Genomic DNA, 14,738 nt, shown 5'->3' on the forward strand with positions numbered 1-14,738 from the left:
ATTCTCCTGCCTCAGCCTCCCGAGTAGCTGGGATTCACAGGCATGTGCCACCATGCCCAGCTAATTTTTGTATTTTTAGTAGAGATAGGGTTTCACTATGCTGGCCAGGATGGTCTCGATCTCCTGACCTCGTGATCTGTCTGCCTCGGCCTCCCAAAGTGCTGGGATTACAGGCATGAGCCACCACACCTGGCCCAGGAAATATTTTTTAAGTGGAGAGGGAGGAACTCCTTTGGGCCGTACACTTGGCTATGTGAATATGCTCATTCATCTACGCATCCATCTGCATGCTTCCTAAACACCAGGCCCTGGCCATCACTGCAGTGCAAAGATAATCAGAAATGGGTAGAGAGGATGATGACAATGAAGGAAAAAGGCACATACATAGGAGATGCAGCCAAACTGTTCAAGTGGTTTAGACACAGGGAGGCTTAACTCTACCTGACAGAGTTTCAGAGAAGAGGTGGCTTTGCTTTGAGCTTTTTTTTAAATTGAGATGGGGTCTTGTTCTGTCACCCAGCTGGAGTGCGATGGCGTAATCTTGGCTCACTGCAGCCTCCGCCTCCCGGGCTCAAGCGATTCTCCCACCTCTGTCTTCTAAGTAGCTAGAGTCACAAGTGTGCACCACCAAGCCCAGCTAATTTTTTCTATTTTTGGGGAGACAGGGTTTCACCACATTCCCAGGCTGGTCTCAAACTCCTAAGCTCAAGCAGTCGCCTGCCTGGGCTTCCCAGTGTGCTGGGATTACAGATGTGGGCCACTTTGCCTGGCCTACTTTGAGCTTTCAAGGAGGATGGGATTTGAGGTTCTTGGAGAAGCATGGTGGGGAGGTCCCTGCTGAGAGTGGAAGGAACAAATGCCACACGGGGAAGGTGGAAGCCCCACAGACCATTTTTCCTGAATTCACAGCTTTGCAGTGGCCAGCCCTCTGGAGGCTTGGAACTGGCAGCTTGAACTTGACAGCAGCTGGCATCACCCATTCCAGTGCTGGACCCAGAGGTGTGGCAGGAGGGAGCCCAGTCTCAGCACATCTCTCTGGGGACCACAGGGCAGCTGTGTTGAAACAGATCCACTCTATGTCCCCTGGAATTGGCTGTGCCCTGCCATGTGCGGTTGGTCTCCTGGGCCAGGCCTCTCAACAGTTCATAGGTTCGCCCCACCTTCTTGCAGGGTGGATAGGCTGCATGTCTAGGGAGCAGGGGCTGGCCTAGCTCTGGCAGTGAGCAACGAGGCCTGCCTCCTTGATTCTTTCTCGGTTCCTCTTCCCCCTTTAGTCCTCTGGAATGAGGATCCTCCCCCTCCTGGTTGTGAGTCATTTGGCAGGAGGCACGTTGACACGCGGTGACCCAGGCACCTGGGTCTTTGTGTTGAGCAAGGACCTTCATGTTCTGTGCCCGCCTTCCTCCAGGCCAAGGCACCCGAACTTTGGATCTGGTCACACCCCAGCCTGGCAAAGGACAAGGTCACTGAATCTGTGTGCATGGGAATGTGGCTAAGAAAAACAATAATTCCTTACCTTGTATTTGCAGAGCACTTTGTTTTCTGTCAGACATGACCAGGCTTGTGTTTTTTCATCCAGCCAGCAAATGCTTGTCCAGTACCTACTGTGTGCCAGGTGGTAGAAAAGTAAGCACGATTAGGTTGATGTCTTGAAGGAGTCTACAGTCTGGGGAAACATATGAACAAATAAGTATAAGAAATGGTGAGTTAGGAATATGTGTAGACTGGGGCTTAAAGGAGGAATGTTTGGTTATACCAGGGACTATCAGGAAGGGCTTTGTAGAGGAGGTAGCATTTACCAGGTCAGAATGTGAACAGTAATTTTGGGTAGACTTGGTGGGGTGGATACACTCCACGCAGGAGGAACAACTTGAGCGAGTCAAGAAGGCATCCTACAACCAAGCAGTTGGGAGCAGGAGGTCGGGTGTGGATGTGGCAGGTAAGGCGAGAGATGAGGCTGGAGAACTGATACCAGGAGGGCCTGGTATGGAGCCTCCAGAGGTTGGACCTTACCCTATAGCAGTATGGACCCCTGGAGAGTTTTAGAAGGATCCCCCTGGGGATTAAAGTGAGACTGGAGGCAGGGAGGCCAGTTAGGAGGCCAATATAGTCATCTGCTCAAGACATAAAACCTGATATAAAGTAGTAGGAAGAGAGGAAGGGAAGGTTTGAGGACTTGGTCATTACATGGATGTTGGGGCTTATAGGGCAGGAAACAGTTGAGGATTCTTCTATTATACATTCCTTCAGTGAGTTCGTCTTCACATGTAAAGTACCTAAAGTACCGTGTGGTTTTGCACAAAGACGAGACAGACATTGATTCTCCCCATTGAGAAACAATAGTTCAGAAGGACAGCATGAGGGAGGAAGGGGGAGAGGGAGGGAGGAAGGGAGAAGACATGGGAGGTATTTAATGGCGCTCATACACTGGAAAGTTCCAGCAGGTAGAGCTTCAGGCAAAGCTGGATCTAGGTACTCAGTCTCTTTAGAAATCCACCCTTCTCCATCATGTCTTACCTTTTCTTTGCATGGATTTCATTTTTTTCGTGACTAAGAGTTTATTCAGTATTTTTCCTGTCTTAAAAAAAAGTAACCTGATGCAAATAGAGTTGTTTTTCTGTACAGCATTAGTTTCTAGTATGGCTAACAATGCTATATCCCTTCTTTGTTTCTTACAGATTGTTTTTATTTTTTGAGCTTTTTGGTTTTGGCCTTGAAGCTTTTATTTAAAAAATGTTTAAATTGCAGCAAAAAAGCCCCATACAACATAAAATTTACCATCTAAGCCATTTTTAAATGTACACTTCAGTAGTGTTATTTATATTCACATTGTATAGACTTCATTTTAAGGCAGGTTTTCTCTAACATTTCTAAACTGATGTCTGATTCCAGCTTAACCACCCCAGTGGAAAGAGTGACAATTCTGAGACTGTTTTTTATTGGCCCGGATTGGGCCATGTGCCCACACTTAGCTGATTGCTGTGGCGGTCATGATCATCTGAGATTGCAGGAGAGGTGGTCAAAAGGAGAGGAAGGTGCTTTTACTGATAAATGGGAAAGTGGTCGTCCCCTGCAGGCAGAGACCTGAGCATGGGTAACTTCTGCAGGGAGGAACTGTTGGGTTCCATGGGAAGCGTGCATGTAAAATGCTGCATAACTTGAGCACCTACTGTGTGAGGTGCTGTGCAAGGGTTGTGGTTATCCAAAAAGGTTCATATTTGCCCCCATGGAGCTTTCAGCTAGCTGGGGAGAGAAGAGCTGGCCAGAGATTACCAAAATACAGTGTAGAAAATGGTGAGCACCAGGAGAGTGGATGTTTTTCTTCTAACAGCTGCAAGTGTAACCAAGTAACCCCATCTTCAGGCCAGAATTCATTGTGGCCCAGGTGGTATTGGGTCCAGATAGTATTATGGTAAAAGATCCTCTTTTTCCTAGTCATGGGCTCACAACTGTATGCTTTTCAATTAACCAAAATGCACCCCAAGGGGCTCTTTGAGGGGCCAGAGACCTTGTTGCCAATGTCCAATCCTATTCCCTCTTTAAATCCAAGGCCCAGGAACAGAATGGAGCCCCTGAAAATGAGGCTTGTGGAACAGCAAAGTGAAGGGAAGGGGAGAAACTTGTCCTTGCATTTTACGGAGGAGATAAGAGTATGAAATTTCTGGCTGGCTTTTGCAGCACAGCCAGGTTCTCCAAGAGTGGCATGACAGAGAGAATGGAAAGAGAGAGGAAAAAGTAGAGTGACAGAAGAGGAGCTTGAGAGCCTTCCAGCCATCACACGGTGCAGGGATACCCTTGCTACCCTCATTTATCCCCGGTCAGGGAGGGCCTCAGTGCCCAGTGCGGTGGAGGACCGATCCCTCCCACTGCCGCAGGTCACCGGTTGAGGTGAACTGTTTCCACCCGGAGGGAGCTCAGGAAAGAAAGAAATCAGCCTGTACACAAAGTCATTACATTCACACAAACAAACGGCGTGCTTCCAAACAAAATCCCCAGTCTGTGTAGAGGGACTCCAGGGCCTGAGTAGAGTTCTGAACCCCCTGCCTCAGCTGGAGATACCTTGACAGGCAGCTGAGTCCCTATAGTGCCACAGATGCAAATGCTCAAAATGCCCAAATGATGCCAGTAGCGGCCAAGTCTTCACAGAGTGAAGTCCCAGGGACACCCAGAAGAGACAGAAAAACGTCAGGTATAGTCTAGCTTGCTCACCCAGTTTCAAGGTTGCTGGCTTCTTCAGAGGTCACTTTCTTTGTACCAGTGAAGCATTGGAGGCAGCAGATGTCATGCCAGGGAGTGAAAGGGAGGTTCCCCAAAACAAGAACATTTTGGCAGCTGCTGAGAAATCCCCTTAACATTTCTATTCTAGAGTCCAGTAGCCAGGAGCAGCTGGCACTCCCAGGCATCCCCCACCTTGCCTGGTAGTGAAACCAGGCTGATAGGCTCAGTCGTCCGAAGTGTGCTGCAGTCCTCATAGGGGCCACCAAAATTGTAACTGAAACGCAGTTCAGTCACTCGCCACTTGCAGAGTCCAATTAACAAGAGTGAGGTCTGGAATAAAGAAAGTCACTTTATTCCAAAGCTTAGCTTAGGGGAAGAGGTACAGGCTCCTGCCTTAAAAGATAACCACTTCACTTCCTGGGCAAAAAGCCGGGGCTTTTAAAGGGGGACTTGGCATGAACGCCATGCAGAGGAGGGAGCAAGCAAGTGCAGGGTCTGCATGACTTGCCTTGGTGCCTTACCTAGCAGGTAGTCGAGCTGGCACCATTGTGGGCAGAGCCAGGTTGTAAAGTGAGCATTGCTTCAAGATACTCTCCGGTTGGGAGAGAGTTCCTTCTCAGTCACACTTTAGGATGTGAATTGACTGTTATCTCTAGAGGCAGTCTCCTGGTGGGAAAGTTCTGGCTCTGGAGCTTCTAAGTCAGCACACGGATAAGCTTGCTGTGTAGGGAGTGTCTGGTGAAGGGAAGGTAAAGGTTTTGCATTTCTAAAGAGCTAAGTAGGAAGTGGGGAACAGGAAAAGGAGGAAAGAGGAAAGAAAAAAAATACGTTTTTTTAAAAAACCTCCTTCTCTTTTGCTTTGAAAAATGGGGATACTCCGTTACAGAGGAGGGGTCAGGAGTGGCTTCCCGGGGAGTTGGGCTGGGGTGATGCAGTGTGATTCCCCACGTGCTGTCCCATCGCTTACTCCCAGCCACTGCTAACACCACCGTCGCTTCAGCTTCCTCCTCCCCTCCGCAGACCTCCGCCTCCTCCTGGCTGCACCAGAGTGTGTGCCCCTCGGACGAGCCCACCCTGGGCCCATGGGGAGGGCCTGGAGTCAGGGGGCCCGAGCAGGGCAGGTCTGAGGCGCCCTCTTCCTCCTGCAGGCCTCTCTCTGGAACGCCTACCCAACTCCATCGCTTCCCGCTTCCGCCTGACGGAGAGGGAGGAGGAAGTGATCACCTGTTTTGAGAGGGCCTCCTGGATCGCTCAGGTGTTCCTGCAGGAATTGGAGAAGGTGAGCTGGAAATAACACCGTGGTAGGAGCTGCTGTCTATTGAGCACCTATATCTACAGATCCCACTAAACCCATAGGTCACCTGTGTGCTAATTAGAAGGTACCTTCTCTGTCCCCCAAAGACACTCTACTTCATAGGTTGGAAAACTCATTATAGTATACTGATTCCACTAGAATGAGACTCTTTACTGGAAAATAGTTTAATAGATAAATGAGTCCATGCCATCTGCTAGGCACCAGGAACTCCTTGGTGAACTCATCTTGCAGCACCAAACATGACAGCCCTGCTTGTATCCATTAACTTGTTGACTCCTCACAGCCACCCCTGAGGCTGGTGTTGTACTTATCCCTGTTTAATAGATGAGCTTTAGGAGATTGAATCATTTGCTCACCATTCTTTCCCTGGCAGGGGTGGTGTCCGCCTGGGTCTTGCAGCTGGACATCCTTCCCTGCTCTCGGTGTCCCAGAAGCTCCTCCCTGGATCCTGTGGGGAAGCAGGATCTTGGGATTCCTTCTCCGAGCCTTTCAGAGGCTGGTGAAAGAGCTGGTCACCAGGGCCCTGGCAGTTTTCAGATCCCCCTCCCTCTCCATTCCCTATGGTGGGTCTGGGTTAACTGTCTGCAGGGTATCAAGTACAGGTGGTAGCAGCGTTTGTGGTAAGTATCCCAGCCCTTCCCCTTCTGGGAGGCTCTGGTTTTTTTTTTTTTTTTTGCTTTTAATTTTTATGCATTTTATTAATTATTATTTTTTAGATGGATTCTTGCTCTGTCACCCAGGCTGGAGTTCAGTGGCACGATCTCAGCTCACTGCAACCTCCGCCTCTGGGTTCAAGCGATTCTTCTGCCTCAGCCTCTTGAGTAGCTGGAACTATAGGCATCTGCCACCATTTTTGTATTTTTAGTAGAGACAGGGTTTCACCATGTTGGCCAGGCTGGTTTTGAACTCCTGACCTCAGGTGATCTGCCTGCCTCAGTCTCCCAAAGTTCTGGGATTACAGGCCCGTGCCCGGCCTCCATTTTATTCTTTTTCCCTCCACATCTTAATACTATGCCATGAGGGGTCCTTAGTTCAATGCTAAGGGGACAGGAAACTGTATTCAACAGAGATCCTGCTAGCCCTTCTTGAGTGCCTGCTTTTGTGTCAGACGCAACTCCAAGCACTTTACATTCATTCTGTGATTTAACCCTCACACTGACTGGATGAAATAGGCCCTGTTGTCGTTCCCGTTTTACAAGTAAGAAAACAAATTTGAGGAGGAGTTAGCCTGCCAGAGCTTACCTCGTTAATAAGTGGTATTGGCAGGATTTGAACCCAGGGAGTGTGGCTCTGAATGCTCGCAGGGAAGATATTGGGGGTGATGCTTAGGTATGCTGTGGAGTAGATATTTAACATGTTAGATGGAAGGTTCTAGAGCAGAGTAGATTAGGGTTGGTGCCCTGAAGGAGGAGGTGGTCATGGACTGAGAGACTTAGAGCCCAGGAGACACTTGCACCTCACCTGCCTCGACAGATGCCAAAATGTCAGTCCGGTACCCATTTTTGTGATGGGCCATTTTGGAGGAGTCTACCCCAGGCCAGGTCATTTCCCCTAGAGCAGGATTCTCAACCTCAGTGCTGTTGATATTTGGGACTGGAGAATTCTTTGTTGTCGGTGGGGGCGGGGGGCTGCCATGTATATTATAGGATGTTTAGCAGCATCCATGGCCTCTCCCCACTATGCCGGTAGCACTATCCCCCTCGTTGTGACAACCAAAAATGTCTTCAGTTACTGACAACTGTCCCCTGAGGGCAAAGTCACCCCCCTGCTGACAGCCACTGCTCTAGAAGATGTCTCCTTGATTGGACTTCAGGAGGAAAGGAGAAGTGACTGATGGGCTCAGCAAATCTAGGACTTGAGTGCCTGTTCTCTGGCAGAGGCCACTTAGAGACTCAGCATGGTTGAGCTGACCTCCACCAAAGGGGAATGGGTCACTGCTGGACAGTAGTAGTGTTTTAGGAGTTTTTCATGTTTACATTGCATGTGGTTGGGAGGAAACTTTCATGGAAAAGATAAAATCTGCTGCTCATCTGGAAGCCTAGGCTTTGGACTGTCAAAAGGGGATTAAGGTGATGAGGTATAGTGCCAGGCACTGTACTGTCCCTATCAAATGTCTGATGATGATGTCCAGGGCCGGAATCAGTGCCTGGTAGCAGTGGGCAGACAAACGGGGCCCTATAGTTGTTATCTTAGGTTGAGGGAGGGCAGGCCATAGAACCTTGTGCACCCTCAGAAATGCTGTGTGTCCCTCCTGAGACCTAGTCCTGACCTCTAAGGAGCTAAGACCCTCTCTTAAATCTACTCTGAATTCTGAAAGAGGAGGCGGATGCCTCAGATTTTTTTCCCCTCAGATTAGACAAAGGAAATGGTATACAGAAGGCAGGCCAGTCTCGTTGGGCTGGAGGACCCTGTTAGGGCTGAGGCTTTTAAGCAACAGCTCAGTTAATGATGTAATTGTTCCTCAGCTTTTCCTGGAACCGAGGGGTTCTCAGTTCTCTGGATGTTCTGATGTTCCATGCTTGTTTGACAGGGACAGTACAGTGCCTGGCAGGCACTCAGATGTTTGTGGAATGAATTAACTGATACATAGTGCAAATAGCCTGGAATCCGTTCCTGGCTAGGCTTGAGTTTGAGGTCCAGACTGACACCAGCTTTGTGACTTTATGCATTAAATTATTATTGATGGATTGATTGGGATAGAGTCTCACTCTTTTGGCCAGGATGGTCTGGAACTCCTGGCCTCAAGCGATTCTCTTGCCTCGGCCTCCCAAAGTGCTGGGATTACAGATGTGAGCCACCACGTCTAATTTACGCTTTTGACCTTAGACATTTTCTGAGCCTCAGTTTCCTCGTCGATGGAATGCAAATAAAACCAGCCCTGTAGGACAGTTGTGAGACATAAATAAGATTTGGACTTGGGTGGCGATTTTGTAAGAGTTTCATTTCCCCTTCTCTTTCCTTAACTGGAGGTGAGGTGTGGACAGCAGTGAGACTAAGGAGACAGCTCCTGTCCTGTGGGAGTGAAGTCTGGTGGGAGCTGAGGTTTGCATACGCAGAACAGGGCAGCAATGCTGCATGAAGTGGTCTCTCTACCACGTGCTCAGACAATGAGTGCTGTCTGGTTGAAGAGCGAGTGCTCAGCATGGCTCTGTACAGACAGGGAAGTCATCCTGCAGTAGGGGGTAAGAATGGAGAGGGGAACCTGACTGCGCTGGCTCTGCCACCACCCCTCAACCTGAGTAGCCTTGGGGCAGGAAGAGACCCTCTCTGTTCTCACCTGTGAAATGGAAATGATGACTGTTCCTACTTAGTAGAGCTGCTCTAAGGACTAAGTGAGTTAATGAATTTAAAGCTCTGTGATTGTTGAATGAATATTAGGGGCTTAGTGTGGTGGCTCATGCCTATAATCTCATCACTTTAGGAGGCCGAGGTGGGAGGATTGCTTAAGCCCAGGAGTTCGAGATCAGCCTGGGCAATATAGTAAGACCCTGTTTCTTAAAAAAAAAAAGACACAGGGCTTGTGGGCATCTAACAGTTGGATGGGGAGAGAATGTTTTAGACATATTTTGAGTTAAAGCGAGTTAGATGGAGCCTGGTCTGAGAATTGCAACAATGTGCCCCTGAACAGCAGGGACTGGGATGGTGATGAGGCCACCTCCTCTTGCTGAGTGACCCCCTGCTTCAGAACTTTGAGACAACGGCTCTCTCTCTGTTCCCCTTCCCAGACCACAAATAACAGCACGTCGAGGCATCTGAAAGGCTGTCACCCGGCTGACTATGAGCTCACCTACTTCCTGGAAGCTGCCCTCCAGAGCGCCTATGTGAAAAACCTGAAGAAGGGGTAGGTCACTGGTAGTTGAGTGAGTGTGGGAACAATTCCCCTGGGCTGAGACTTTTGACGTGGCCTTAAGGCTGCTCTCCCTCTTCTCTGGCCTGTGCACACATGCTCTCCCAGGAGGATCGGTGGGGACTGGCTTGTGTCACATCTTGTCAGACAGGAGTGTGCAGAGGCGTTCTCAGTGGGAAGGACCATGCTTCAGGAAGCCACGGAAGCAATAAAGCCTGTGTGTGCTCAGGGGAGACTGCCAAGAAGAGAAACAGGAATGGGCATCTCAAGAGGGTAGGGCGGAGGGCTGTTGAAAAAGCAAAGGACAGTGAGCTGGCCAGTGGGTCTGGTTTTGTCCACTGTCGTCTGCGGTGTGGATGAAGTTATTTGGTTCCTCTGAGCCTCACGCTCCCCAAAAACCCAATGGGAAGGCAGATATCTGTTCATTCCAGCTTTTAAGGAGTGGTGAGGGATGAGGGAAAGTATGGTAGAAGTAAAGTTCTGGCATCACGCCAGGGCTGTGGCTGTGCCTGCTGACGAGGCAGCAGAAATGCTTGTTTTCCTGTGGGTTGTGTTGAGGTCCTTCGGAATACTGGCCTATCTGAGACCTAAGAGCCACAGTGCCTGGAATGCCTTCCGTAGGCTTTTGCTCCTGGGTCTCTTGAGTTCCCTCAGTATTTATTGATCATTATCTTTACCATCTTAGAAAAAGGGAAGTGGCAGGATAATAGGATCATCGTAGGGAGAAGGTCAGCAGTAAGACATACGAATAAAGATCTCTGTGACATGAATAAGTTTAAGGAAAAGTGCTGTGCCTTGATACGCATATGCAAATATCTCCATAAACCTTTTTAGTGCATAAAGAGCAGCATTGCCACTAGCACATCCCACCTTCAGCCCTAAGGCGGTTTTCTCCTTTCTCAGTAAACAGAACATACACCTCGATGTTCCGTTGCCCAGGGACGGGCAGGAGACAGATGCTTTTCTCTCTCTCAACTGCCAAGAGGCCTTCTTTCCTCTTATATTAATCCTCCTCAGCACAGACCCTTCACGGGTGTCAGGCTGGGGGACGATAGGTCTTTCCCTTCTCACGAGGCCATATTTCAGACTATCACACGGGGAGCAACCTTGGACAATACCTAGCTTTCCTAGGCAGAGGTCCCTGCGACCTTTGGCAGTGAACGTGTCCCTGGGTACGTGAGATTAAGAGAATAGTGATGACTTTTCACAAGCATACTGCCTTCAGGCACTTGTTTAACAAAGCACATCCTGCACAGCCCAAAATCCATTAAACTTTGAGTCACCACAGCACATGTCTCTTGCAAGGACAAGGTTGGGAGTAGGGTCACCGATTAACAGCATCTCAAATACAGAACAAAATGGAGTCTCTTATGTCTACTTCTTTCTATATAGACACAGTAACAGGCTGATCTCTTTCTTTTCCCCACAACTTGTTTAGTAGAATAAAGCACACTTACTGTTTTCTTCTACCTGATACTCTCTCTTTTTTTTTTTTTTTAAAGACAGATCTTGCTCTGACATCTAGGCTGGAGTGCAATGGTGTGATCTCAGCTCACTGCAACTCCCGCCTTCTGGGCTCAGGTGATCCTCCCACCTTAGCCTCCTGAGTAGCTGGGATGACAGGCATGCACCATCACACCTGGCTAATTTTTTGTATTTTTTGTAGAGAGGGAGTTGCACTTTGTTGCCCAGGCTGGTCTCAAACTCTTGGACTCAAGGGATCTCCTGCCTCAGCCTTCTAAAGTGCTGGGATTACAGGCGTGAGCCACTGTGCCTGGCCCTACTTTATACTCAGTACAACACAGGTCATTTCTGTGACCAAATGTGGGTTTTTTTTCCCCCACTCACAACCAGTTCTCTGACACCAGCTGGGTTTCCTACAATTAAATTCACCTCTGATGCTTGATCTGGGCCCTGGCAGGGGCAGGGGAAATGGAAGGGGTCTGGGAGGGGCACAGAGGCTCAGTCCCTTGAGAGACTGCCTTCCATAGCAGACACCAGTCACAAGTAGCAGGTCCCCAGGTTACCAGCAACTTCTGTCTGAATTGGCTACAAACAGACAGAAGTTGGTTCCATAAGTTGCAGAGGAGCTCATGGAACCCAGGAGAGCAGTTTACTTGCTAGATGACTGGTGTACAGTACCACATAAAATGGTACAGCCTAGCCAGGTAGAAGAGGTGCATAGGGTTAGGTATGCGGAAGGCATGCGGAGCATCCAGGCCCCCTCCGGATGCACCACTGCTGCATGTCCAGCAACCTGGAAGCTCTCCAAGCCCTGTGCTTTTGGGTTTTTATGGCTGCTCCATTATGTAGGCATGTTGTATTAAATCACTGGCCACTGGTGATCAGCTCAACCTTCAGCCCCTCTCTGGCCCCTGACAGAAAAAATTTGCTGATCTATCCTCCAACTTTAAATAATCACTTTTAATATTTTGATACATGTCTTTCATGTTTTTCTATGCATAGATACACAGATTTTTTTTTTTCAACAACCACCACAAAATAGTATCCTAGAGGACACACTGCTTGTAGCCTGCTCTTTCCACCCAGGCTTGGCTGTGAGCCTCTTTCCTTCCTGCTTATCTCCCTTCCCCACAAAGTTGCTCGATGTGGGGGTCGAGGAGGAGGTGGGCCAAGTCCACTCCTGCAGGTGGGCTGAGGGCTATATGGGGCTAGGCACATAGTGGACTTGTGGCAGGTCAGGCTTGATCTGGGCCCTGGTGGGGACAGGGGAAATGGGAGGAGTCTGGGAGGGGCAGAGAGGGTGGGATGAGGCTGAGGATTGTAGGACAGCAGGAATCTGCAGGAGAGGGTCCATGGCTAAATAAGTTTGGGAAACAATGGATTGAAGACCTCTGAGACTCTCTAGAACCAGAGCCTGAAGGTGAGTCATGCATCTCCAGGAGGAGGCAAAGGCCTGTGAAGCTACTGACTGTTCGATGTGGTGCCCTTGTCTGGAGTGGGTCTCCAGGTGCTCTGGGACTGCCAGGGGAGCATTCTGACCAAAGCACACAGGTCTGGCCCAGGCAGCTTTTCCATCTAGCAGGTATCCCTGCCCAACAGAGCTGCATATCAGTAACCTTAAGCTTGAGTTCTCAATTGCCTGGAAGAGAAGGAGGTGGAGTTGTTTGTCCAGAATGTGGAACAGGCCGTGGTGACGTCACTTCCAGGAGGCAGTGGCTGTGATGACTGCAGTGGACAGGTGGACCTGGGCCTTGGGGAGGCAGACCTGCCCCAGCAGGACCGTTGGCCCAGGGGAGGCCTATGCCCTCTTCCTTCTCTTTCTCTGCACCCTGCCTTTGCTGTTGTGGGGGCAGGAACTGCACATCCCTATCTTCCAAATGGAAAGAATAGGGTGGAAGGAGCCGCGAGCAGTGGCTCACACATGTAATCCCAGCACTTTGGGAGGCTGAGGCGGGAGGATCACTTGAGTCCAGGAGTTTGAGGCCAGCCTGGGCAACATAGGGAGACTTTGTCTCTACAAAAAATAAACAAAATTGGCCAGGCTTAGTGGTATGCACGTGTAGTCTCAGCTTCTTGGGAGGCTGAGGTGGGAGGATCATCTGAGCCTGGGAGGCGGAGGTTTCCATGAGCTGTGATTGTGCCACTGCACTATAGCCTGAGTAGCAGAGTGAGACCCTGTGTCAAGAAAAAAAAAAAAGAATAGGTTGGAAGGGCCCCTTCCAACTGGGAAACAGGCTGCCTCTCTTTCTCTCCTCATGCCTGGCAGACAGGAGAGTGAGAAGCACAGCTGTGGAGTCAGCACACCTGGGAGTGAATCCCAGCTCTTATGACAAGCTTGTGTGTGCATGGGCAAGTCCCTTGAGCTCTCTGAACCTCTGCTTTCCTTACCTGTAAGGTGGTGGTGAGGCCCATGCCTGCCTTCTCATAGCGTTGTTGTGGGGATCATATTATATGTGAACACCCACCCACCCACCAGGGTGCCTGGTAGATCACAGCTGCCTAGAATTCATGCCTGTAATTCCACAGCTTTGGGAGGCTGAGGTGGGAGGATTGCTGGAGCCCACGAGTTTGAGTCCAGCCTGGACAACATAGTGAGATCGTCTCTACAAAAAAAATTATTTTTAATTAGCTGGACATCGTGGTGTGCACCTGTGGTCTTAGCTGCTCGGAAGGCTGAGATAGGAAGGTTGCTTGAGCCCAGGAGATCGAGGCCGCAGTGAGCCGTGATGACGCCATTGCACTTTAGCCTGGGCAACACAGCAAGACCCTGTCTCAAAAAAAAAATACAAATACAAATAAAGGAAAAGAAAAGGAAAATCAAAGCCAGTATTATCATTTGTTTTTGTTATTTTTGTGTAGTCCATAGCTAGACAGGCTGCTGGCCCAAACATGAGCCACCTTTTGTTTTCTTTCTGTAATTTCTCAAGTGGTAGGCCAGGGAGGTGGTGGTGTCTCTGTTTGGAATGTGTGGCTATGGAGGCTGGGAGAGAAGGCAGTTTACCCGCAAGGGTAGGACCCGCTGTGGAGTCCTGGGCTCCTTGGACCACCTGTGCCAGAGGTGGGGCTGAGGACAGCCCAGGGGCACTGAGAAGTGCAGCTTCCTTGCTCCACCTCCACCATCTGCTTTTTTGATCCTTTTTCGGTTGCTGAGCTTTGGTTTCAGAGAAACAGTGGCCCCGAGTGCTGGTTCCTGTTTTCATGGCCCGGCAGTTGAAGCTGGAGACCACCACTCCCCAATGGCTGCTACTTGGAGCCCCCTTGTCTCCTTCTGCCAGTTGTGAGCTCCAAGGGATGAGTCTGGGGGACCGGAAGAGAGGCCGTCCTCAGCTCTGCCTGCGGGAGATTTGGGAGGAGCAGGGGTCACCACTCTAACTCCTCAGTGATTTATGACGAGGACCTGGGGCAGTTGTGCCTGTAAGGCAGAGGTGGCCTGCCGCCTGTTTTTTTGTAAATAAACTTCTGTTAGAACACAGCCATGCCCATTCATTTACATATAATCTCACCACAGACTTGAGTAGCCGCATTTGGGACCTTATGGGAAAGTCTGTAAAATTTGCTGTCTTTATTTGCCCTTTAGAGAAAAACAGTTTGCTGGCCCCTGCACTACAGAGGTTAAGGAGTCCTCAATTCCTCCCTCCCAAGGACCTGCAGATGCACGAAGGCCAGAGGGGCTGTTCTTATCTATGAAAGCTTCCTGGAGTGGATTTCTGGGGAGGGTGGGGAGGGGACGGTTCTAATTTCAATACTCCATCTCCTTCATTCATCCATTTCAGGGATATTTCTTAGGATAATGCATGCCCCTTAGGAAGTGCTAAATTCACACCAGGCACCTGCATATGTGTTAGTCCTGCCAGTATTCCCTGAGGGAAACGCCATAGTTAGCATCCCTGCTTC

At 49.6% G+C, this 14,738-nt stretch overlaps 1 protein-coding gene across 4 annotated transcripts in view; it reads left to right on the plus strand.

Annotated features, from left to right (window-relative positions):
• The window catches only part of TTC7A (tetratricopeptide repeat domain 7A), a 168,338-nt gene that overhangs the window by 61,869 nt on the left and 91,731 nt on the right, over positions 1–14,738 (plus strand). For all 4 annotated transcript variants that reach the window (XM_011965760.1, XM_011965762.1, XM_011965758.1 and 1 more), the window contains 2 exons: positions 5,367–5,497; positions 9,259–9,374. In XM_011965760.1, coding sequence (XP_011821150.1) covers positions 5,367–5,497; positions 9,259–9,374 — 247 coding nt within the window. The remainder of the gene's footprint in view (positions 1–5,366; positions 5,498–9,258; positions 9,375–14,738) is intronic.

Source organism: Mandrillus leucophaeus, unplaced genomic scaffold (genome assembly GCF_000951045.1).
Source record: "Mandrillus leucophaeus isolate KB7577 unplaced genomic scaffold, Mleu.le_1.0 Scaffold736, whole genome shotgun sequence".
NCBI lineage: Eukaryota > Metazoa > Chordata > Mammalia > Primates > Cercopithecidae > Mandrillus > Mandrillus leucophaeus.